The sequence below is a fragment of the Passer montanus genome, unplaced genomic scaffold, assembly GCF_014805655.1.
Source record: "Passer montanus isolate IOZ18808 unplaced genomic scaffold, ASM1480565v1 scaffold74, whole genome shotgun sequence".
Taxonomy (NCBI): domain Eukaryota; kingdom Metazoa; phylum Chordata; class Aves; order Passeriformes; family Passeridae; genus Passer; species Passer montanus.
In genome coordinates, this window is record NW_024372592.1 from 2,849,595 (window position 1) to 2,875,773 (window position 26,179).

At 43.6% G+C, this 26,179-nt stretch overlaps 1 protein-coding gene across 3 annotated transcripts in view; it reads left to right on the top strand.

The window, feature by feature from the left end:
- The window catches only part of CAMK1D (calcium/calmodulin dependent protein kinase ID), a 211,935-nt gene that overhangs the window by 110,273 nt on the left and 75,483 nt on the right, over window positions 1-26,179 (top strand). For all 3 annotated transcript variants that reach the window (XM_039730902.1, XM_039730903.1, XM_039730901.1), the window contains exon 3: window positions 18,460-18,534. In XM_039730902.1, coding sequence (XP_039586836.1) covers window positions 18,460-18,534 — 75 coding nt within the window. The remainder of the gene's footprint in view (window positions 1-18,459; window positions 18,535-26,179) is intronic.

Below are 26,179 nucleotides of genomic sequence, written 5' to 3' on the forward strand. Positions count from 1 at the left end.
TCCCAAATGCTCTTTATGCTTTCATTTTTTAAAAAAATCTGAAACAATTTAGTCAAAAGTTGGCTATATTATTAACTGAAATTTCCTTCTAGTTATCTAGGTTAAAGTTGTTTTCCTTCTGTTTGTATGGACCTTTTCAGTCACTTCTGTTATGCATTTTGTGTGCACATAAACCCCTCTTCCTCACACTCTGAGAGGAAAATAACCTGCCTGGAGAAAGCAACCATTAGACAAAATCCCAACATACAAGATCTCCACAGTCCATACTAGTAACAGAGGGAGAATAAAGATTTCATTCGAAGCCCATGTCATCTGATTTGTTCTTCCATGTTTTAACAAAACATGTGGAATGTTACCACTGACTGCAGCCACAACATCCTGGTAACACATCCAGGAGTGGGCCGAACGTAGCAACACTTGAGGTACCAACCTAGACAGACACCCAGCAAAGAACACAGGAATATAAAGAGCAGAGAAGGTGGGGAAAAAAAAAAAGCCATTTTCAGCTATACTGCACTGTATGGATCACTACAGATCACCACCAGAAGCCTGTTAACATTTTAGAAAACAAACACTTGTTTAAACCATTTCCTTCCATTAGAATTCAGTCAGAGGCTTCTTTGTTCAGGGCTTTCCAAGCTGATTATTTATTCTTCATCCGAAAATATTTTAGTTTCCTCAGAGGAAACTGCAGCATGCTTTGGCTAGCAGTAGCTTGAGTTTGCACAGTACAAGATTGCTGTAATAATAGCAATAAATGGTGACTTTCACAAATGCTCTTTCCCTTTTCTAAGTGGGGTTGCATGTGACAGGGCAGGAATTGTGTGCAGGCGGAGCTGTTGTTTGTATGAATGTCATGCCCAGCTGAGTTTACATATTTGATATGATCCTGCCTGACTCCAAGGAGATAAATTAAATTAGGTTCTCAGAAGGGAAGTAATTAGACCATGAAACAATAGCAAAGATAAGGCACTATGGGAGAAAATGTCCTCAAATAAACAAGGAGTAGAGGGGGCTCTTAGTGGAGAAATACACATTTCCTCAGCTCTCAGTAGATGGGAAAAGCTAAGATTTCTCAAAATTAAAAGGAGTACCAAAGGGGCTGCTGCAGATCTGATAACCCTGGGGTGAGAACAGGATGGGGAATGGTGCTGTCAAGGAATCTCCATCAGAGGCAGGTGCTGAGAGGAAGGTGCTCAAGGTGGGTGGGCTCCAGGTTTCAGCCTGTCCTCTTGTTTGTCACAGAGCTGTTGAGAAACAAGTAGTGTTTCTCACACTCAATGTCTACAGGGAAAAAAAAAAAGTCTGAGAGGTGCCAAAAGTGGAAGACCATTTGTGTGAAGGTGTCAGGAAAACAAGGAATCTGCATGCTGGAGCTATTGGGCAAGAGGGTGGGAGAAGCGAAAGAACTGTTTGGCAAAATATGCTGGTTGTTGACATGAATTTATTTCTTCTAAAGTGGAGCAGATTCCCAGGCCTGAAATCTGCCTTTGTAGTCACTGAGACAACGGATTTTTTGTTATTTTTGCTGACCTTTAGTTAAACAAATAATAAATGCTACCACAAGGAAGTACTGTATCACCTTCCTTTTAAATGATCTGATAGAATACTTTGTTTGGAGAATTGGGCTCTAAAGCTCTTCCTAGTTGCAGTAGTTTACATTTGTTTAATTTATTTTTTTTTACTTCACCAAGGTTGTTTCTGAAATAAAATATAACTGGATGTAATCAGTGATTAGATTGAGCAGCTTGCAAACAGTGCCAGTGGGATTTTTAAAGGGTTTTTTTTTTCATGTGGATCAGGCAGAGGATCTGGAAACTTATGATTATGAGAAGTGAAGGCCTATTTTCTGTTAAAATGTCTTAAAATAGCTGTTGTACCATCTTATCAGGATTATATGAGCCATGAATCCCTACAGACAAAGATATTGCTTGGTTTTTCATTGGATGAAAGATGGTATCACTACACATGGGAGGGATCCTCTTTATCTACCAGTACTTATCATACTGAATCCTCAGAAATTATTTAAAATATGCTTCAGTCTTAAAAAATGCGTTGGTATTGTAAAATGTGTAACAGTCCCCATTTCAAGGGCATTCACCTGGACATCATAGGTTTCTGTGTTAGAAATCCATGAGTATTTGACCACAAAAGTCAGGCTGTAGATTTGTTGAGATGGGAGCAGATGGTCCTGCTGAGGGACAGGGAGATGGAGCCTTCTTCATCAGCTCTGGACCATGATTTGAAGCTCAGTGAGTAAAATGGCCTCTTGATTTCAGCTGCTGGCCTCACTCCCTGCTGTGGATGGACATTTCATCCTCAACACCACTCAGCCTGTTTATAAAATGATGAAAAGTAAATCCTGTTTGGAATGGAGGATTAATGTAGTCAAGGGATTGCCATGAGCAGAGAGGGTGAGCGCACATCTGTCTTGTTTCATACTGCAAACCATCACCACAATGTCTGAGTAATGCACCAGCTGGATGAGGGATTGCCAGTTTCTGGCAAATTCAACAGAGGTATTAATCATTTTGCTTTTGGGGTTATAAAACACAGGTCACACACATACCTGAAGTTTGGTAGCTAATTTTAGATTTCTCTGTTTAAATTTCAGATTTCTCTGTTCTTTTTAGTATTTCTGTGGGCAACCTGGGCAAACAAGGAGATGTTTTAGTTCCTGGAAGAGGTTAGCAGTATTTGATGGAGAGTTATGTTCTAGCTTTTTTCTGACCATCTTTAGAAATGCTTTTCACAGCACACATGCACCCAGGTGAAGTCTAGAACTAGGAAGGATCTTGCACAGTGGATGGATTCATCCTGGGAGGCAGCTGACAGCTATTTCAGAAGGCAGACTCCTTCCTTGGGGGTTCTGCAAGGATGGGGAGGTTTTCAAAAGGAGCTGTGCTCTTGGTCTGTTGGGTCAACACATCCTCAGGTTGCTCTGCTTAGGCTCTGTTCCCAGCTGGCAAATCCCTCTCAGTGGGTGCTGAGAGAGGTCTCAGTCCCTTCTCAGGCTGAAGTCCCTTCCCTGGGTGAATTTTTCCACTTTCAAGGGCCACTTTTACTTTAATCTACTGAAAGTTGAGCTCCTTTGGGCCATTAGGTATCTGTGTTCTTCTTCCCAAGAGGACAGTTATTTTGGCAAAAAAAAAAAAAAAAAAGATATGGAAGTTGTTTATCTGCAGAGCTCTTTGGCCAAGTCCCACCTTCGAATTGTAGAATTGTTATTTGGAAGGAAAAGGAAACTCTGAGAGCCAGGTTAGGATGCAGATTGCCTTCATGTGTTCCAAGGCCTGAGGAAATGATCTGCAGAGGGAGCTGGGAGCTGAGAGCAGCCCTCCAGAAAGTCAGAATGTTGGATGGAGATATGCAGGGAAATAGGCAAAGGCAGTGCTGGAGCTCCTGTCCCTCTCTGGAGCTCAGAGTGCACCTCTGGGCACTGCTTCAGCAGCCTCACCCAGGAGCCCTGCTGTCCTTGCTGGAGGTGGGTATCCAGCTAGAAGGGCTTCCTGCTTGTGGCTGTGCCCTCCCTTCCTTTTGAGACTCCTGGCAGCTCACAGGTCCCATTAACTTGCTGGCTTTGCTGCCTGCCAGCAGGCTGCAGAGCCTCCTGGTCTGAGGTGTTTTCACCCCTTCCTAGTGACAGTGGCACCAGGAGTGCAGGATTCAAGGGCCAGGAGGAGCAGTAGAGAAGGTGGGAATAGGCTAAGGAGGTCCTTAAAACCAGATATGGAGAACAGGCAATGAATAGTGCATAGCTGTGCCCAGTCAAAATCATAGACTAGGAAATGTGCTCTGCAGCAGTGAGGGATGAAAAAGGCCAGAGAGGAAGAGATTGCAGTAACCGAAACTGCGTGTTTGTGACTCTTCCCTTCTCCTTATTTTATTCCTGATTGCTCCCCTGAGCAGGGTCTCACAGACAGCACAAATGGAGACACAGGTCTTTGTCAACTGTGACCTGCTGTCACCACACAGCATGGCTGGTGCAAGCAGCAGCCACAGAGATGACTTGTGTGTGTGAGACAGCTGGCACAGGGAGGAAAAGGGCTTTCCACCTTCAGGTGGGCTTCTGACAAAGAGTAAATGCATGGGAGTGGGGGCAAGCAGCTCAAAGCAGAGCAGAAAATAAGACATAGAAACAAAACCAGAAATGCAGACAAAGCAGGAGACACCGAGTAACAATTAGGCTAATGTGAGATTAAGTGTTTTAACTATTCACACTGTGTGATTAACTACTGTGAGATATGACAACTCTGGTTATCTACTCAGAAGTGCATTTATGGCTGTCAAAAGCAAAATGACATTTCAGAAGCAGAGGCTCACCTGCCCCACCTGTATCTAGTATGGAGCTTGCAAAGCATAGCTCAACAGTCTGTTAATCCTAATGATAACAGTGAATTGTGTCTGAACTGGGCACATGCAATGCAATTTTGACTGATGCAATATTAACTGCTCAGATTTTGTACATTGGATTTCAACAGTGTGACTTCACTGGAATTACAGGCCTGGTTTGAGGTCACTGAAACCTGTCTGCCCCTTGGTTTGCCCACTCTGCTTGACTCGTTCTTGTGGTGTCACCAGAACCAGCTCAGAGCTCTGACACCAGCTGTGTCTGTGGACCAGCTCAGGTGTGAATAAAGACACCAGGTCTGATTATTTTATCCTCTAAATATCTGCAGTGTGTGTCCTTGGAGTAAGAACTGACACTTTCCTGCCTATTCCAAATGACTGCTTCCACTTGGTTATACCTTTCAGAAAGACAAATAAGGTGTCAGAGGGACATTCCTTGTTGTCTCTGGAGGTTTCTTGGCTGTAAATTTGCACCTCTCAATGTGTCCATTAGTTGGCATGAAGCCACACACAGAAGCCAAATGTATTTTGGGCAAATGGGTTCATGTTTGTTTTCTCCTAAACATTTCCAAAGTATTTTTCACAGTGTTTGCTGGTAGCTGATGCCAGCCTGAGCATGTTTCCAAGCTACCTCCAGCCCCCTTGGAAATCCTCAAAACTTCTTAAACAAACTCTATTGGCTTTGCAAACCTTGACTGTCAGTCCTAGGTCAAAGGTGGATTCTTTTTTAAGGGTGAAAACAGCATTTCCAGTCATACTTCAGAGCTGTGTGAGTGGGGAGAAATGTACATTTTTCTGTGTGCTTGGTTTGAAGTTCATGATTGAAGATTTATAATGACAAATGGCTGAAGTTAGAAGGTTATTGGAAACTCAGAGCCACAGCATTAACTCAGCAGGTAGCTTCCTCCCTCTTACTGTCCTATTGAGAGCACACAAATGCCCTCCTGGCTGGAGGAAATAATTATTTGCATCAAATTTGTTGTTATTTTAAAATCCCACCAGCACACAGAGTAACCTGATAATGCAGTAATTCACAAGATGAAGTGTAACTAGATGGACAGAGCAATAAAACAGGGCAAAAAGACTAGGACAGGATGTGGTCAGGGATGTACTCAGATGCAGTTTGGATTTGAACTTCAAGGGGCACTGTGCAGGAGAGTGTGACACATGAGAAGACACATAATTGATAAGGACCTGTGCAATTCTAGGGTTTAAGCTAAAGCACAAATTAGAAATTGTATAGGAACATCTGTGCCTGCATTTGTGTTGCATTCGGAATGGAGACATTCTGTAAATTTTATTCCAAATCCAGCTCTTGAGAGATCACCAGATCACAGATGATAAGACCCGTGAGAATGTGTACATTCATCTAGAAATGAACTTCTAACCTCCTCAGTTTGTGATGCTAATCACATCACCAACTACTTTCCCAGCATTTTCTATTTGTTGTGCTCAGCATCTATGAGGCACTGATACACTTGCAGTTTGTGACAAGGCATTGGATTTATTGATGCCACATGCAGCTGAGGTAATGATAAAAAAGAAAGGGCTGATGACTGTTTCATGATGTGTCATAAATGAATGCATCACTCCAGTTAAGCAGACAATAGGCAGGAGTGAATGCTGTAAAATCACACCCCTTGCTTTGTAACTCCTTTTTTTTTTCTTTTTTTTTTCTGGGAGAAGACAAGCATTGAATTGCCTCAAAGGCTGAGCTGGAGAATACCTTCTACCCACACACATGCTCCACCCAGATCAAAACTGTGAACCAAAATATATTTGCTGTCCTAGGGGTCCTCCAGCAGCATCCTGACAAGCTCTATTGGCAGATGTTCTTTAAGCAGGATACAGCTTTCATTTATTCATTCAGCTTTATTCATGGGGACCAACACAGTTTTTAGCACAGCAGAGAAGGGGATGGTACCAGAATGCCCTGTGTCCATCAACAGTAAGGCTGCATTTAGTACCATTTATTTTAGTCTTCATCTAATAGCTACCTTTCACTCTAAATACCTTGAATTAATTAGATGTATTGCTTAGGGAAAAATGAGTCACCACGTGTGACTTGTATGTGTGACTTGGCTGCATAAAATATTAGAAATCTATAGAACTGTAGTTTATAAGCCAGTTGGTTAGAAAACATTTTTTTTTGAATGCCATGAAAAACCCCACTTTTTTATACTGTTTTCTTCTTAATGGCATGAATGAAAACAAGGAATTGGCAAAGAGAAATTTTGCTATCAATGTCCTTTGAAGTACATTTATTTGACTCCTGCTTTCAAAGAGTTTTTATTCCCATTTCTGCTTCATCATGACTTGCAAAAAGTCAGTGGGCAGTGGTAAAACCTAGCTAGAATAATGGAAAAATAACCACATGTCATTGCAATATTGCTCTTTAGCCCTACTGTTCCCACAGCTAGACATGCATTTATTTTACATGAAGGATTTGCTGTCTTTTAACACTAATTGCTGCTTATGACATTAATATTGTGCTTGTTGCTGTCTGAAATATTGGTGTTGTTAACCTCCAAGCTCTGTTGCAGGACAGTGCCACAGTGACATATTTAAAAAACATAAATTCTTTCTGCAGTGGCTATTAGGGATTCAAAACTCTGGAAAGATTCCAGTCTTTCAGCCCTTCAGTGCTGATATCACCCTTAAAAATCTTTTAGATATATATTTTTCATATATTTAGCTGTCTGAAGATACCCAGGAGGAAGTTGGAAAGCACTTTGATGCTTAGTTACTGTAGGAAGTTACTTGCATCATATGGTACCTAATAATCTTTAGAAGTCTGGTCCTTGGCTACTAAGTGAGTGTTTTTAAAAATTATACTTCCATGCCATAAGGAAAGAGGGAACTGCAGCTTACAGTCTATTTTTCTGGGCAAGTGGCTGCAAGTATAGAGCTGGTTTAAACTCCTCTGTTACCTCTCCAAAGGCACTCTGGGGACATTTGTGAATCCAGGTTTCTCCCTCCTAAAAATAGAAATCTATACATAGGGTCCCTATGCTCCACACTGATACACGTAACAAGAATAAATGAACTTCACCATTTAATTTTTAATTAGACCCCCCTTTATGATATCCTTTTAAAACTGGGGAGATTAAGCTTCTCAACCTTATTCTCACCTGGTTAAAAACCAATTAGCTGTTATACACAAGCAAAATGCATCCTTATTAACACGGATTTCTGCTAATTATATTGTTCTGGTTAAATGACTTTTCTGCCACTTGATGTACTGAGTTCAAGTCTACTTTGGACTCTGTAGTGATGCTGCCAAGACCTGAATCCAGCCAAGTGAGACCCCCAGCAGTCTTGCCTGATTAATGAGTCCAAGATTTGGCCCAGCTAAATTGTTCCATTATTAATTCTGGCCGTGGCTGGAAGGTTTTTTTCCTGTCCTCTCCCACTGCTTCTTTCCTGAAGACCACATGCAAAGCAAACCCAATAGCAGTGGAAGTGATCTGGGAAGGTTGAAAACAAACCAGGCTTGAAGATCAGTAGCCTTCACTCCGGCGTGGAAATGGCAGGTTCATCTTTGGAGGGCTGGAGCTGTTCCCTCTGTCATTTACCAACTGGAGCAGGGCTGGGACTTCCAGCAGTCCCACTGCTCTCACACAAGTGTCAGGAGAAGTGGATCTGCCTTTCAGTTTGGTTTTCCACGCTCTGTGACTGAGGAGAGTAACTCGTAATGAACCTGGAGTGGCAAGGTCGGTCCTGTGAGCTCAATCCCCCCCGTGCAGAGCTCTCCCACTCCCTCTCTGATGGTGCAGGGTGTCTGTGACTCACCCGAGGGCTATTGGCACTTCCCACAGGCAACTGGGGGAGCAGTCTTCTGTGTAGGAGTGTCCTAATACAGTGATGATGAAATGTGGAAACCTGCCTAGCCTCTTGCTTATCCTTCTGTCTCAATAAATAAAATAAATTGCCTTCCCAGTAGCCTGGTGGGAAGGAGGGGGTTTTCTGACAGGTTGCTGCTGCTGGGTTTGTCATGTGGCTTGTCCCAGCAGACTGAGTACTTGAGTCAGAGCCTGGGTGCCAGCTGAGGGTTGCCCAGGAGCCCCAGGAGAGCTGTGCTCCACATCCCAGTCTGCCAGGCTTCCCTGCTCCCTGGGCAGGTGGCCCTGGGCCAGCCAGGTGGGCAGGGTGCAGGCAAGCACTGCTGCTGCACAGTGACACAAACACAGGGAGGCCTGATCAGAGCCCAAACCCACAGCTGCTAGGAGAGGCAAAGTGGTTATTCCTGCACCCCCTGCACACACAGGGTCCCTGACCCCTTTTGGAGACACCTGCAGCTGGGCAAGTGTGACACTGCTGGTCGCTGGCATGGCACTGAGGAACTGTAATCTGCTTTAATTGTCACATGCACACCCAGTCTGATGAGACTCAATCAAAGCTCGTGATTTTCTGGGCTGCCCAGCAACAATCAGCAGTGATGAGCATGCAGAGGACGACTCAGCTTCGTTGGGGGACAAGAAATTTGTGTTCAGCATGTCATCTGTGCTTGGTTGCCCTTTTTTTTTTTTCTGCTTCTCTTGTGGAGAAAATGTGGTTTTGAGGCATAAACCTCTTTGGATGTGACTGTAGAGCATAGCATTGCTTCCTGCTGTGACACAAAGTGTCTTTTTGGTTACATCAGGGTTTTCTGAGTACATAAACCATGTCTGCCTTTGTGCTCTTACTTGTCCTTATGATCAGCAGTTCAGCTCCACCTCACCATATGCATTAGCTTCTAGGGTAACCCAACAGGTAAAGATGCTGTAAAAGTCACAGCTGGGAGTCCCAGCTCTGTCACATCTGGGTGACAGCTGCATTTGTTCCCCATGTGGTGGAATGAAATACCTGGCTTTGTTAAATCTTTCAGCTGTGTGCTTGTCTGAATAGGCATTTTCCATGCTCCTGTGTAACTTACCTATGCAGGTGAGTGGGTGTTAGAGCATTCACCCTTCATTAGTATGCATTCAAACCAGTGAAGGAGATAACAGCAGACACCACCACTCCTGTGTGTGTGTCAAATGGGTATTTCATGGATGGCAGGGCTTTCTTTTCAGAGGTGGAGTGTCTGCTGCCAGGTTTCAGGCAGAACTGAGTGGATGTGTACACACCGCACTCATCTGAGAGCCAGAAGGCCACACAGTGTTACACCAGTTATTCAGCTCTTCATTCACTGGAATCTAATAAGATCTTCTCATTTTGTGAGGCAATGTGCAAGGGTAGCTGCTCTGACTGCAGCCTCATCACCCTTCCAAGAGTGCCAGCCTTCCTGTTTATCAGGGGTTTTGCAAGCAGAGCCTGCTTTTATGTTCATGAAACACCTCCAGAGCAGCCCACCCAACCCAGGAGTGCTCACCACCTTTAACTGCACGTGGCTCCTCAGTCTCCCAGGCAAGGGAGTGGGAATCATCCCTAATTACTGGCTGCACATGCAAATCCACAGTCCTCCACACTGCAAAAACAGGGCTGCTGCCAAGAGCTAAGGCATGGTACACTGTTTTTGTCTGAGATAAATCCTTGCAGACACTGCTTTTATATTTTCCACCTTTAATGATTAATTGATCATTAATATTTGTTTTGATGTGTTTCACATTAAACAGCCTGGAGGCTTCTGCTCAAGCTTTGCAAGCCTTTTTGATTGCTGCCAGTTGGGATCCACCAACTGGAAACCATCATTCCCATGGTTTGGTCTGCTTCTTGTGGGAGTCAGGGATATTCCTGAGTTGGCACTGACACTGGGATATTCCTGTTGCCTTGAATGGGCTGCCAGATCTGCAGGAATACAAGGATTCCAGAAGGTTTTTCGACGTTGTCTTCACACTGGAGTTGCAAGTTTTAGTAATAGAAGGCACAGAGCTTTAATTTCTTCCCTTTGAATGGCTGCTGAGCAGCATTCACCTGAAAATTCTTGAGACAAGTGAGCACAAGGTCAGCACCTAACCCCAGGTGTGTGATCCAGGAATCACTCATGGTTATCCTCAAAGTATCTAAATTAATTTGTTATGTTTGTGGAGGGTTATAAAGTTCTATCAGGGCCTAGTGAAAATCTGCGCTGAAAATGTTCAGCTTTTGTCTGAGCTCTGTTGTGAGCTCACTAGGAAGTATAACATGAGATAGGGCAGGGATCAGAAACTTCAAGGTGTATGTGGGTAGGTTTTGTCACAGCCAGTTAGTGCTACAGCTGAATAACTACACAGCTCAGGTTTCCAGCCTTGGAATGTGTCCAGCTTGACTTTATCACTGCAAAATCTCATGAGAACATTTTATGCACGTGGTACACAAGGCTGAGATTTGCTATAGAAGACATGCAGTGCTAGGGAAGACAGACCATGGAAATGGATGGAAATATTTCTGGGTCATCACTCCTGAGTAACAGGAGGTTTTAGAGGTGATGGGTAGGATCTGGAAAATGAAATGGAGAGAGGTCAAGTTGTATAATCATGAGACAATCCTGCTAGGACACTGGATCAGGACAAATCCCATCCCCTTGCTTTGCATACAGAATATTTCAAGCCTAATTGAAGTCTTAAAGTGTGAAAAAACTAAACTAGAAATCATGTTAATTTAAAAATCATCACTACCTTCTAAGGCTAATAGAAATAGGTCTTTTGGTGGGCATCTCTCTCCTGAATTTTGACTGTTCCCACTTCCTTCAGACACCTGCTCTGAGCCACTTGCTGCTTGCTACCAACACTGGGGCTTTTTGTCACAGTCTCCTCTTCGGTCACAGGGAGGGAAGGTTATGAAGTGACTCATCTCTCCATGTTTGCCTTGTGTACCATCTTCTAGGGCATCCAGGGTCTTTCTCTTCTATCTGGTTTCCCAAAGCAGACCAGATTAACCTGACAGAAGCATAGAGATGTTAAAAATATTGGTGAAGACACTAATTTCTTTCCTGTATTGTGAGCAGTCTGTGTTTTGAAGCTCCCACGTGACCCCAAAGTTCAACTTCTTGTTCTTCCAGCCACAGAGATTTAACTAATTTGGCCAGGCAGTCAGCATATGGACACTGAACCATCTGGCTTTGAGCTGGAATTAGCTGTCCCTTGCCCAGTTGTTAGATCAAGCAAGGCAAGATGTGTAATGTGGGTGGGAACAAAAGGTATCACACTGGTAGGAGATCAGAGGAGGTCAAAAAACACCGTCTGGCATGGGGATGTAGCACCATTTCTAAGTTACAGCTCATAAAAATGAGCTCTGTTTTATTTCTAAGGCAAGTGAATATTCCGTACTGAATCCAATAACCCTCCTCCAGCTCTTTCCAATAGGCAAATTAGGGATATAGCTTCAAAAAAACACTGGCAATATAAGTGTAGTAGGAGAGAAAAACCAGATGTTTTGGATTTGCAGAGTGTGTAGAGCAACCTTTGCTGAGCACCTGACATCTGCCTGGTTTTGTTCACACCTCTGCTCTGTGTCTGAGCTGAGGCTTCTCTAAGTTTTGCATTATTCATGAGTGTTTGTGAGTGAGAGAGGGGGAGACTGCTGCCCTGAGATGGTGGGGACCAAAGCCACAGAAGTTGTCACCACTGCTGGACCACGTTCTAGTTAGCTGTGGTGGGAGGACATTGTGGGGGATATGAGGTAGTAGAAATTAATGTCAGGGTCATTAAACCTTCCACCTTTCTTCTAAAGCTGTCTCCAGCTGCCCATTTCAGGGAAGGTGGTTGACTTGGTGGCATCAGTCTGACAGCTTCTCACAATTTGGACCCTTGGAAATCAATGGACACATATGATGTGAGGCACCACGCTGTCCTCCCTCCCTTTCATACCCCAAACATCAGCAATAGTGTGGCCAGCAGGAGCAGGGCAGTGGCTGTCCCTCTATACTCTGCACTGGTGAGGCTGCACCTTCAATCCTGGAGTCAATTTTGAGACCCTCATACAAGAATGGCACTGAGGTAAGGCAGTGCAAGTATGTAGAGCATCAGTATTGGAATGGTTTTTGGGAGCAGGAATGGTGGGCAGAGCTCTGCTGCAGCCAGCCAGCCATTTCCAGGACAGCACCAGTTTCCTTGCCCGTACTAAGCCCTGCCATCTCACTCTGCCCCGTTCCCCTCTTGGCAGAATTGCCAATTTCTCCTTGAGATCAGGCTGGCTTGTTCCCATGCATCCTCACATCTTCTGAGCCATCATGAAGAATTTTTGGTAGTTTTCTTTCAAGTGGAAAGCAATCTGATCTGATCACTCTCTGTGAACATGTGTGAGACTATCCTACTATCTGTTGAAATTATTGACTCATTTCAAACAAATGAGGCAGCTGAGCAGAGGTAAGTTTGCAGTGCCCTCCACAGCAGGAACTGTGATTTAAACACTTCCTTTGGCCAACTCATCAACCCTGATGCTGCTGGCAAAACTCTCTCCAGGGTAGGTGTGGGAATAATGGAACATTGATTCTCAAAGACATTTGGTTACTCAAAGCCACGAATCCTTACAGACTCACGCTTTGTTAGTTCTGGCTTTTGCAAAATTATTCCTGCTTTCTTGTGGCATTTTACCCGTGACACGTGCTGCTCGTGGAGGTGCAGCATTAAATGTCACGTCTTGCAAATGTAATACTGACTGGGAAAGAGTTGTTGTGGGGGGGACCTGCCCTACTTAAGCAGCTCTTGTGTTTGCCCAAGGTTTTTATACGGTATTCTTCTTACTGATCCTGGTTTTTGGTGTTAAATATGATAGATATTAAGTGATAGGTATGATGTTAAGATAGATATGATAGATATTAAGTAAATGATTCTATTGTGGTTTGTAGCTGGGCTGTTTCACGTGCCCTCCTGGCAGATCAGCAGCCAAAGCAACAGCAAAATCTGGGTTCTCTGCTTTTATCTGTGCAGAGTGCAGTCCCTCTAATTAATGATCCATGGCAGCATACAGCAGGTTTAATGCCAGCTCTTTGGCCTCTGGGATGGTCAGGAGCCAGCAGAGATGTACAGAAAGCTCAGTCATTAACGGATTTGGTTTCCCTTATTGTACATCAACTTCCAAATTTTAATCCCTCGCTTCTTAAAAGCAATCTCCTGCCAAAGCCCATGGAATATATTGATTTTTAGATTTTTTTTTTGGCAAACATTGAAGTGAGTATTGTTCATTAGAGCTAGATCTGGACCTGTGGGGGCTTGTGCACTTCTGGTGGAAGTGAGCAGGACATGGTATCTCTGTGCCAGCCAGTGGCAAGGGAGGATTCCAGCATCACTGGGGTGCCATGCCATGTACTCATCACCACTCCAGTGCTGCAGCACTGCCCATTTGGCATGATGGAAACTGGTGAGCAGAGCCAAATGTCACCCCTGGTCATGTCAGGTCTTGTTTTGGGGGTGTATTTCAGCCCCTTTGGAGGTGGAAGTCTCTGTGTTTTAGCAGTAGCAGTTGGAGAAAAATGACAATTCCCCTATCAACGCCCTCATGCAATGTCTCCACAGGAAGCAAAGGGGGCCAGTCTGTGTTTGGGCTCTGCTGCAGATCAAGCACTCTTTTGTCAGCCCTTGTTTGCACAGCTGCCATGCCCAGAAAACTCACATGAAGTCCTTGGTTGCCCAGTTCAGTTTGCTCCTTTAAATCTTGGCTGGCTGTGTGTTAAAATATTGCTGGAGTGCAACATTGCCTTCATTCATTTGTATCATTGACCCCTTTGTAAGAGCACATGGCAGAATCATAGCCCGAAAGTCTGGAGGGGAAGCTTGATCATTTTGCATGATTGCATCCAGCCCCAAGGTTTGTGTCTGCCTGAGGCACAGCATCCAGCCCAGAGCTGCTCTGAACAGGGGGGATCTATCCTTTCTTTTCACAGTTTCATAGTTTCTTTTTTTAAACTTTTCATAGTTTCTTAGCAGGTTTAATCCTTCTTTATGGTTTTTGTTTGTCTTTGGTTTGGTTTGGTTTGGTTTTGTATACTTAAATTCCCTTGATTCTCATTCCTAGATTTATCTTCCTCTTTTTCCCAGGGACTGAAGCATCACGAGAATTGTAGGGTGAAAAGTCCTGAATCTAAAGAAGAATTAGTCTCTCCTTATTTGTATTTTTAATTCTAGACAACTTCTTTCTGTATAATGGCCTCAGAATATTCCTGAAATTGAACAAAGCAGTGGTGGCTGGAGGTGGCACCTGCCCTTTGTGCCACAGATGGAGGAATTTTGGGGACACATTGGGATGTGGGAGATGCAAGCAGCACATGGGGTTTGCCAGGATGGAGGGGGAGCATAAGGAAAAATAGCAAAGGTGATGAAAGGGAAGTTGAAAAGGCGGCAAGGGCAATTTTCCTTATCCTTATTTCATATCAATTTGCATAATGGGATCTAATTTGCTGTAAGCAAGTCCATGCTTTGATGTTCACTTTCAGGGCTTTTTTTCTTTGGAAACAAGTAATGGGAATTGCTGTCACCCCAGCCCATGTCCATGTACCCTAAAAGCATCAATGAGCTGCTTTGTGCAGAGTTAATGAGGCAGATTTATCAATTGCAGGGTGGGAGCCACATGTTGGGAAGGGAGGAATCTGGAGAGGCAGGACAGAAGGAAGAAAAGGTCTGCAGAGAAGTGGGGTTAAGATTCTCTCACTGAGGTGGGAAGGAGAAGGAATTGAAATAATATGGCCCATTGATTAAGATATTACTCTGGGATTGAATCTTGGCCCTCTCTGCTCCATTCTCACTGGTGATTACAGAAGAACTTGTAGTTTTTCTGCACAATGCTTCCCGTTCTGTAAAGTGAGAGCAGCACCTTGTGAAATAATAAATCCTGTCAGGTCTTGAGTAGATCAGACATTCCAGTGAGTATTTCTGCAAGGCTGCATGCAGGCATTTGGAGGCTTAGCAGAATGAATCCTCTGAACCTTTGAGAATCACTTGGTGCTCCTAGGAGGGGATAAAAGTGGAGTTAATTAACCCATCCCCAAATCCCTCCTGCTCTGTGACCAACAAGTATCTGCTGCTTCACAGTGCTTCTTTCCTTGGCTCTCGATGTACCCAAGCATCCCTGCAAGCCAGAGGGAGTGTCTGCCTCTTACTCACACCTGGCACTGCTGATCTGCTTGTAGAGGAGTGGGACAAATTTGCTCCACCCCCCTTTGGACTGTGTGGTACCAACAAAACATTTTGTGATGATGCCACACCTGCTTGCCCAAACCCCAGGGTGTTATTGAAATGAACATTGTTCATCCTTGAAGGATTAATAATTGTGTACCAGGGCTGTAAGTGATTGCATACTCGTGCTTTAAGAGGAAGAAAGGAGCACATGGATTTCTGTGTGAATAAAGGAGCACATGGATTTCTGTGTGAATAAAGGAGCACATGGATTTCTGTGTGAATAAAGGAGCACATGGATTTCTGTGTGAATTTCTGGAGTGAGTGGCAGAGGAGCTGCTGATGGCAGCAGTGATCTCTGCTGGGAACCCCATGGCTGCTCTGGTCCAGCTCCAGCAACACGATCCCCCAATTTGTCTAAACTGGGCTTCACCCCACGTAATCTCCATGCTGCTGATTTTTTAAATTTTGAATTCCATTTTCCTTTTAATAGCTTGCCATTTGAGAGTTCCTCTGAGTAGAGAAAAGCTGTGCAGGACAAACTGCTTCATTTGCAGGTGTGTGATGTGCACTTGACCAGGGATATTAAACACTGCACAACACCACGACTGAGGCCTTGCTGGTCTTGGGGAGGCTGAGACAAAGGGGACAAAAATGCCTTTTCCCCTCTCATCATGCCCCTGGAGTGCAGCACCACCAGCAGCTGGGGTGGCTGGTATGTGCAGACACCACCTCCCAAAGGGACATCGTGCTCCAAAAGCCATCATCCCTTTGAGGGATGCTCTTTGTGTCCTTTGGGGTGATTCAGCTTCTTCAGCTGTCTTTCTCCCAGCTTCGTATTTGCTGTCTTCCCACATGCTCACATCCTGCCTCTGATTTCAGGGGGGGACAGATGGGCTCAATACAGAGGACCCCGTTGGGGTGGGATTAAACCTTTTCTCCCCCTTCTCTGTAGCCCTGAGCAGGTTTATCTGCCCTCCCTCCAGAGCACGGGGTGTGTTGCCTTCTTGGTTTGCAAATCAGGGAGGGGAGAGGGGCTGTGGCAGCCCAGTGCTCAGTGCTGCATCTCTGATGAGCTCTTCCCCAGCCTCTGCATCCCTGGCTGCTCGCTGTGGGTGACCATGTGTGTGATGGTGAAGCTGCTGTGGGGATCCTCTGAGGTTTTCCAACGTTAGAAATGCAAAGTATTTGTGTATGCATGGTGAAAACCATACTGCAGGCTAAACTGGGGGCTTTAAACATTGCAGAAGATTGATTGTGTTAAACTGCCATCATCATGATGGCAGGGGGAGCACAAAGGATCATGTGAATGTGTGTGATGCATAAAGGAATATGGATGAATAAATATAATAGTTTTCATTAAAAATCACTAATTGCTTGAAATGTCATTTTTAACATTCCTTCAAGTAAACTAAACAAGGCAAACCTGCCCTTGTCCTAACTAACCCTTGAAGGGACCAGGCACTAGACCTGCACAACAAACAAATGCTTCCAAACATTTGCTGTGTAAGGCCAAGTGGGGGGTGTGTTGGTTTCCTGTTGCAAATGTTAAGAATTTAATTTGTGATGCAATCTACCTGGAAATTTTGCTAAAGTACCATGGGATTTTCCAGCCATTTAGATAGACTGAAGAGCCAAGTCATGTGTTTATTGCTCTAACATCCTGCAGTGTATTACATTTGAGTTTGCTTATTGTTGACATTAAATTTCCTGTGTGTGAAAGTCCTTGCATGAACACAGCTTTTGATGACTGATTATGTGCATAAATTCAGGTCAGTCATAATATTTCCAGTGAATTCAGAGGAAATAGTCTGTATGCTTGTGGGAAAGATCCTGCTGGGCACAATGGACCTTCTGCTCTCCACGTCATCACACAGGTGTTAGGACACTTGTGACCATAGAGGATAAGGTCCTGACTCATGATTAAGCATCTTAATTAAGCTACTTGAACCTAGAAACATGTAGAGAGTTTTGCATTTGCTGACAATGCATGTTTACTTTCCTTCTGAACATACCCATCTGTTGCTTAATGAGGGGCCTCTTGTTAGAATTTTCCATCTTTCTCTTGCTCTTAAAATATTGTTTGGAATTGGTGTAATTAATGTTCTGCCCTGGGCTTGCACTGGGGTAGTCTCTTCAGGATCTGCACAAGTTAAATATATCCTTTGCAAATTATTTGTAAACATTTAAGGAACAAACCCACAGAGGCATTGCTGAGGTAGCTAATTAGATGTGTGCTTGTAGAGATGATTTTTCTCTTTAGAGCTAGTGTTTTGGCAAGAGGCTTGGTGGGAATGGTGAGGATGTAAAAAAGCCATGAAAACTCTTGGAGCTGGTGCACAAAGTGCTTAATGATGCTGCAGGGAAATTCAGGCATCAAGACCAGCCTTAACATCAGAGCAGCACGAATTTGGTGGGAAGGAGCGTGGGGCTGTCACATGGCTGCTGGTTCCCTGTGCCAGCTTCTTCAGGGGGTCACATCTCTGCTTTCTCCCTGCCAGCCTGCACTCTACTTCTGTCACTCCCTTGCACCCTGCAGCAAAGCTGTCCTGAGAATTCAGCCTCCAACCAACCATCTTCATTCATCTGACACAGGAGCTGTACACCTCTAGTGCCTCAGATACTCAACTGCTACACATTTTGGCTTCAGAGAGGATTGAAAGAAATTTTTCTGAATAGTAACTGTATTCTGTCTGTGAAGCACTTTGGACTGTTTACTTTTGTACTTCTTGTTCCTATCCCCCTGCTTTGGGCGGGGACACCTTCCACTAGACCAGGCTGCTCAAAATCCTGTCCAGCCTGGCTTTGAACACTTCCAGGGATGAAGCATCTGCAACTTCCCTGGGCAACTTGTGCCAGTGCCTCACTACCCTCACAGTAAAGAATTTTTTCCTAGTACCTAATCCAAATCTACCATCTTTCTGTTAAAAGCCATTATCCCTTGTTCTATCATTACACATCCTTGCAAAAAGTTTGTGATGTTGAATGAAACACTGACAAGTATTATGTAACTAAAAATAACTCTATGTTTTGCAGTCATGGGTGAAAAAAAATTGAAAATCACTATTTCATCCTATCTTATCTTGTATTTTTTCAGGATAAAGCATGAAAATATAGTTGCTCTGGAAGACATCTATGAGAGTCCGAACCATTTATATTTGGTCATGCAGTTGTAAGTACTGAACCTAATGAAGTCTTTATATCAAAGTTGCCAACTCTTTTTGCTCTGGTTTTGTTCTTTAACCCGAAAATAGGATCTGTAAGAGGTATTTGTCTTGTGTGCTACAGACTGCAAAATCCCTGGAGGGTGGTCAAAACCAGACCTCTAGCTGTGATGTGCTGTGTTGTTGTAAAATTGGGAATTAAATTGTTTTGTGACTAGTCTCACCCAAATCAAACCAGAGTTGTTTTGTGAGATCACATCAAAAAAAGAGCAGAACAGACACGGCAGGGGAGTGAATTACAGCTGAGAAGAGTCAGATGTGCTGTAGGGAAGCCTGGAGCATCTGACAGAGGCAGCTCTGGGGTTAAATACTCAGGGGAAGCCCTTGGGGAAAATGCTGGTCCCTTGTCTGTTGGTAAGGTCCAGGCATGGTGGTGTCCTCAGAAGTTGTTGTGTTGGCATTATGGGGAGAATAGCATCCTGTAAATTCTTAGTGTGTTTTTGTAGCCCCACATTTCAGTTCAGAGTGCTGCAAAAGGACTTGCACAGGAACATTAGTGTTGTACAAATTCCAACAAGCCAGCTGGATTGTGGGAAGTACCAATTTTGTCATAAGTTGATTTACAAATCCTTAGTTTTGTTTAATCTCTTTAGAAAAATAAATAGATGTTATTCCAACTTATTATTAGCTTGTTTAGTATAGTTCAACCATCACTTTTATAAAATCCTTGCATCCAGATATTTGGGTTATCTGAAATGCAGTTCTGTAATGAGAGATGACACTGATTATGTCTTGGTATAAATTTTTACTTGCTCACTGTTCAACACTTACTAGGGAATTATCCTTTCTGTTATAGCTGTACTTGTAAACCCAGCCAGTTAATTTTCCAAAGGCCAAGCATTAGGTGTTCCAGGGAGACACAGCTTCACTGATGCCCTGGGGGGTGAGGTGCCCAGCTGAAGCCAGCAGCCAGAGCCCATCAGCAGTGTTTGGGGTGGCAGCTCCAAGCAGCCCCAGCCCCAACACAGAGCTGTGCCTTGTGTTACCAGAGAGACCAAGAGCACTAAACTGAATGTAGGGAATCATCTTGCTGCACTTTTTTGCAAAAGTGCTATGTTATCTCAAGATGGAGACACAAGAACCCTCCAGGTTACTCAGGTACTCACCCTGAGTACTCAGGGTACTCAGGTTACTCCAAGCCGGGCACTCACCCTCATCTCTTTGGGTGTTACATGAAGGATGGTGCAACCTCTGCACTGCTTCTGAGTGTTCATCAATAGTTAGGCTTGGGATGAATTGGTATCAAGTGTTGGGTGGCAATGCTGCAAAGTCCAGGAGGCTCAAAATCCATTTTGCTTGCCTCCTTTCATGGATTCCTGTTTGGGAGAAGGCATGTATGGATAATTTCTTGTTTCCAAGGTAACACCAACTTGTTGATACAATGGCTGTGAACCATTGCACAGCATGAAGTAGCTTATCTTTTTGTTTATATTTCTGCCCTGATTATTATTAGATTCCCTGTGGGTTTTTCAGCTTCTCATGTTTGTGTGTTTCTCCTAAACAATTTCTCCTAATTTTGCCTACGTTTAAAACTTGAGTTCTGTGAAGCAGAAGGGGTTCTCATCAAGCAGCTTTGAGAAAGCTACATTTAGACAGAAATAAAAAAAAAGAAGGGCTAAAATCAGGGCCAGTCAAAGATCAGTATGATGAACACAACAAATCTCAAATCCATATGTCCTTTTCCCTGGATCATTGCTTGCTAAGTGGACTCTAGCTAATGCTTCCCAAGGATTACTTTGTGGTGTGGACAGCATTTTCATTACCAAACTTTAGAGCACTCTGTTGTGGAAAATTCACATTACAGCCCCTGAGCATCTTGCAGCACCTCATTGGGAGAAGGTTTTTGAAGGCAGACCAAGCCTCCCTGTTTATGTTTGTCCTTGAGTGCATCTCCTTTTACATGAAAGCCATGCTTGTTAGCAGGCCAGCTTGAAGGATAAATATCACACCTCATTTATTCTGTCAAAGATATGGGCAAGTAAAGGTCTCAGTGTCTGTGCTGGAGTTGGAAAGAAGGGAGGTTAAGAGGCAGCTGTCCATGTCTACTTGACACTTAATTTGTTCCTGCCAGTCCCCCTGGGAGCACTTCCCAGAGTTACGTAGCTGTTGGTGAATCTGCCCTGTGTGTTTCCCAGCATGTCCATGGGGAAATAAGATCTCTGGCTTTGGTTTCACCACCTTGTTTTCACATATATTGTACACTAGCCATCACAGAACTGTTCAAACTGACACAGTACTCTCAGTGCAAGGTAGATCTGAAATCCAGGCTGGAGATTGCTGGATTCAACAACTCAGAATTTCATGTACTGTCTCCAGGGGCTATACTGTTCCTTATAAAGGGCTGGCCTAGTTTTTCTTTATTTATTTTCCCAAAATGCAAGGTGTTCCAACCCAGTGTTTCTAAGTTTGGCAAGGTTGTGGACGACCCCTTGCTGTCTTTGACTCCCAGCAGTGTATCTCAGCTCTGGTTTGAGGTGGTCACTGGTGCAGCTGTAAAGCCAAATACAGATGTAGATAATTGCTGCCTCTCCTGTGATGACTCTGCCAAACTTTTGCAGGCACTATAGAAAAATACTGTAGAACATTTGTCATATTTCCATGAGGATGATGTGCTTTCCAACCAAGAAAAAATCTGCTCCTTCCCAAGCTTGGATTTCCTATAGAACTGTTAAGACCTACCCAGGCAACAAAGACAAAAACTAAAATAAAACCCTGAAAGTTTAATTCCTTCTGGATGCTGCTTGAGATTTCCCCAGAGGATATTGCAGAAGACAGAGGGAAATAAATTGCTTTCAGAAATAGTTTTATTGAACAATTTTGGTGTAATAGTAAGCTCTGTTAAAAAGCAGTTATAGGATTTTTGGTTGCTCTTGGTGCCATTTGGTAAGAATTACCTTACTATATCTTACAAGTGATCTACCTCATTTTCCTGTCGGTATAGGGAAAGATCTTGATAATCTGTTGTGGTTGGTGATGTCAGATACTAATGTTTCATTAGCATAATCAGCCTCTTTGGGTATTGATGATTCATTTTCTGCATGCTGGAAAAGCATGCATAAAAATGGATTTACATAAACACATGGAATCTTGGAATCATTTTGGTTGGAAAAGGCCTCAAAGATCATTGAGTCCAACCATCAACCTGTCACTGCCAGTCCCACCATATCCCCAGGTGCCACATCTACGCATCTTTTAAGTACCTCCAGAGATGGTGACTCCACTACTTCCCTGTGCAGTCTGTTCCTGTGCTTGACAATCCTTTCAGTGAAGAATTTTTTCCTAATTACCAATCTAAATGTCTTTTCCAGCTGAGTATTGTGGGTCCATTTGCAAATGCTGTTTCTGACTGTGCTGCCTGCGTAGATCAGAGCAGATTTCCAAAGCTTGACTGATTTCATCTCTATTGTTCGCCTGCACTGAAGTGTGAAGCAGCAGAGTTTGGTTTCCCTGAGATTTTTGTGTAACCTGTGCTAGTCAAAGCCACAGGATTTGAGGCTGTTGCTTCTCCAGAAGAATATGGGACCATGTTAAAAATCTATTAAGACAGTGATTTCCTTTTTCTCCTTTATTCAATCATATTTGCTTAAAATAGGTAGGAGCTTAATATTTTTGCTTCTCTGCTATTCTGTCAAAGTTGGTTAAAGTTCATCCATTGGGTCAGAAATTGCTAAGGGCTGGCAAGTTAGGATGGAGAGTCACTGCCTCACTGCCTTTGGAAAACAGACTAAAAATGAGTCTAAAAGGCACCTCCAAAACATAGGGAACAGCCCAGGGTAGTGTGCAGTTAGGTAAGCAATGGTCAAAGCTGAAGACCCACCTCGGAGTTTCATTGCAATTTTTTGCAGAGACATTTTCATTGCAAATTTTTGCAAGAATATTGACAAATCCAGAGGAATTTCTGTCAATACTAGGATCTAGTTAAAGAAAGTGAAAGCCATAATGCCTGCCTGGTATAGTGTTCCACCTCTTTGGGGCACCTCTTGGCAGGACTGCTTTACCTAGATCCTGTCAGTTGCTGTTCCTGGTTCTCCAGAGAAACCAGAGTATTTTCCCTGTGATGCCTTTTGAGGCTCTGGCATCTCTGCTGAGACGTTTTTAGGGTGAACATCCTGTTTGACCCAACCCTGAAGTACTTCTCCTTACCTTTGCAAGAAAACCCAGCCCAGGCTGAGCCAAAACACCCAACCCTGAAGTTTTTCCAGCTTGGTCTCTGAACTCTGATGAATTATTCAGATGATTTCTGTCACAGAAAAGCTGAGATGACGGAGGCTCCTTCCTGCCGGGTGCAAGTCACGCACTGAGGAAAGCTCTGCCCGCAAGTTTGCAGGCTCAGAATCCCAGTGTCCCATTCCTGCTGTTTATCAGCTCTACCCTGCCAGACACAAGCACCTTACAACCCTGCAATACCTTGGGAAGCAGCTCAAACAGGCAGGTACTCACCAGTGGTAAAATCTGCACAAGTTTTTGTTACTGGAACCACTCTGCTTGCGATTTTGCCTTTCAACTGTATGTTTTGCTAATGAGTGAGCAGAGTGCTAAGCTGTGATTAAGTGCTGCATTCACTTTGTTTTTTGAAAGCCCAATGCCTGAGTGCACTCCGAGAGCAGCCGAGCATGAGCTGTGCATGTAAGCGACATTTCAATGGAAATATTCAGCCTCCAAGAAAAACAGCAGACAATGGAAGGAAGTGTTGTGTTTGCCAGGATCCTTACGGAGTCTAGCGAGGGCTCGGTGTGTTACAAAACACAGATCTGCATGCCAAGCCGCTATCGCATCAGGATGCTAATTAAAGCAAAACACAGATCTGCCATGCCACATTCCTTAGGTGAGGCTTATTCCCCTGCTTGGGGGGTTTTGTGTAAGCTTTATGCAAAAGACAGAAGGAAATCTCTCTGCATTTGCAATGGAATTTATATTATAGAACCAAAGAATGATTTTAGTTGGAAGGGCATTAAAGATCATCCAGTTCCAGCACTGTACCCTGGGCAGAGATGCCTTCCACTAGACCAAGTTGCTCAAAGCCCCATCCAGCATGACCTTAAACACTTCCAGGGATGAGACATCCACACCTTCTCTGGTCAGCCTGTTCCAGGGCCTTACCAATGGATAATAAAAGCATACTGGGCTCTTCAGGAGCAGAAATATCCAATATCAATCCAATATCAATTTGACATCTTTTCCTTTGTGGAAAAAAAGATGATTCCATCACTTGGGTTACACAGGTCAGTGTTAAATACAAAGGAAGATCTCCCTTTTTCCAGTGGCAGAGAGGTTATAAGCAGACTAGAGAAGATTCATCTCAGGGTAGAGGTCAGGTCATGGGCAAATTTATTGGTAATAGATTAACAGACCACAGATTGACCACCAGAATGGCTTTTAGACACCTGTAATTGTGTGGAGTCTGTGTGATCCTGAAACTGTAAAGGTGATCATTGGCTGGTCCTAGCTGCCCCCAGCACTTTTCATTTTTCTTCTTGTTTTTTCTGGCTGTGGCAGAACTTTTGGTAACTCCTAATCCACATGTCTTCTCCAAACACAGCATCTTTTCCTGAGCAGCAGTCCTATTGCTTCCTTGTGCTTCAGCCATGGCTAGGACCAGGCCTTTTAGAGTCCCTGGGCAGCAGCCCAGCCTTCCTACAGCAACAGAGGAATGGTGAGAGTCCTCTTCACCTTGGAGACTACAAAAAACTTTCTCATGATGCCTTCCAAAACCACTTAGAAGATTCTGCCACCTTCAAGAGTTGTAGACAATTGTCAACATCCTTGTTCCAAAGCCTGCACTTGTTATTGTTACCTTAGTCAAAACATCCCAGTAAGGACTCATTAGCAAGGCAACACTATGGTTTGGGGTTGTTTTATTCAATTGAAGTGATATGCTACTCCTGATGGAGAGTGGTTATCTTTTTTTCTTGTAGCCTTGAGAATAAAGAAGTAATGCGGAAAAATTTTCCCATTTTCATTGAACAGACAGAATTATAACATTGTTTGCTTTCACAGAAATGTGAAGAGTTCAGATGAAATTTTTTTTTTCTTTTTAGATATCTATTGTTGCAAAGCTGCTATTGTCAATAGAGAAAACAAAGGGTTTGGCCAAAATTCAAAATAAAACTTGTTCTAATAGATTCATCTTTAAAGTTACAAAAAGATTTGAAGGTCTCATAAATTTGCTTGTTTTCCTGTGTTGGTGATTACAATAAACAGAGAGTCATTTGTTGTCATGCCCACTCACCAGCAAGTGCTGGTATCAAATCCTTGGAGTGACAGTATGTGCCTTGATTGTTGTTTTTTTAAATAGCAATAGGTTTTGGCAGCATCATCTTGAGTTCCTTCCTCCAGCCCTGCAGCAGCTGCCTCACTAAGTCCCCATTTAGGGCTCTCTTTAGCCCCTCTTTAGGGCATGGGGGTGTACCTGGCTGTGTTGTGTGGCTTGGTCTGCAACAGGCAATAGAGGGGCAGCAATAGAGATCTGCCAGTAATCCTGTATAATATCACTGCTTCCCTGAGAGCAGGAGTGAGGCTTTTCTCTCCAAACAGCAGGAAGGTGGCTATTTAGAGCCCTAGCAATTTTCTTTCCATTTTGTTGGCTTTGGATAAGCATCTCCTTCCTTTCATGCTTTGCCCAGAAGTTTCACTGCTGGTTACTTGATGTGCACGTAGTCACTGAATGAGTCTTTTAGATTTAGTTCTGCTTCTCTCAGCTCTTGGTAATTTACACTGTGGTGCACCAAAGTCAATTAAATAGCTGGTGTTTAATTCAGGTGGAAAGGGCTTTGCAGCAAGGCATATAATAAATGTTAAATCCATATATGCCACAGTGTGAGAATTCATTATGATACAGTGGGATCTCTCTCAGGCATGACGTGGAGTCATTCTGATTAAATGGTTACACTTATTTAAACAGAAAAGGCTTTTCATAACAACCTGCAAAGCTTTGAAGTGAAATAACACGGTGTTGAATCAAGATGCAAAATGAACGTGGGCGTTCCCAAGTCCATTCTTTTACATGGAAAACATTATTAAAAGTTTTCTTCTGGAGGAAGGTTCTACAGGCTCTGGTGAAGGGGCCAGTAGTGTGTTCCAGAAGACATTCCATGATTTGTGGCAGAAAATCAGGCTCAGTTTCCCAGGCATGCTCATGTCTCAGCTCCAGGCTGTGTTCTAGGCTGGGCAGTCAGGTCAAGAGTCTGCAAGTGACTCCAGAGTCAGTGCTGGCCTAACTTGCACCTACACTTGCATTGCTTTACAGCAGGTGATGATGGAGCATTATCATCCTGTTCATATTCACACTGAAAGAAAAGATCTCTCACTACACATTTCATCTGCATTGTCCCAAAATCTCTGCCTAGGGTGTATTTTTAAAGCCAGGTTGATTCATATCAATTTCTGGGTGGGTGTCAAGGCCTTAAACAGGAGAATGTGAAACCTAAAATTTTTTGTGGAAGTACAGGTTGCTGTTTGAAACCCTGTTTTGACTTCTTTTTGCAGTACTGTGGTTACCTCCTCTTACAGAAACTATTTCCATAGGTCTGCAGAAATACTTGCCATAGGTTCCTGCTTTAAACATTCTCCCTGGAAAATTATTCAGTGGAAAAT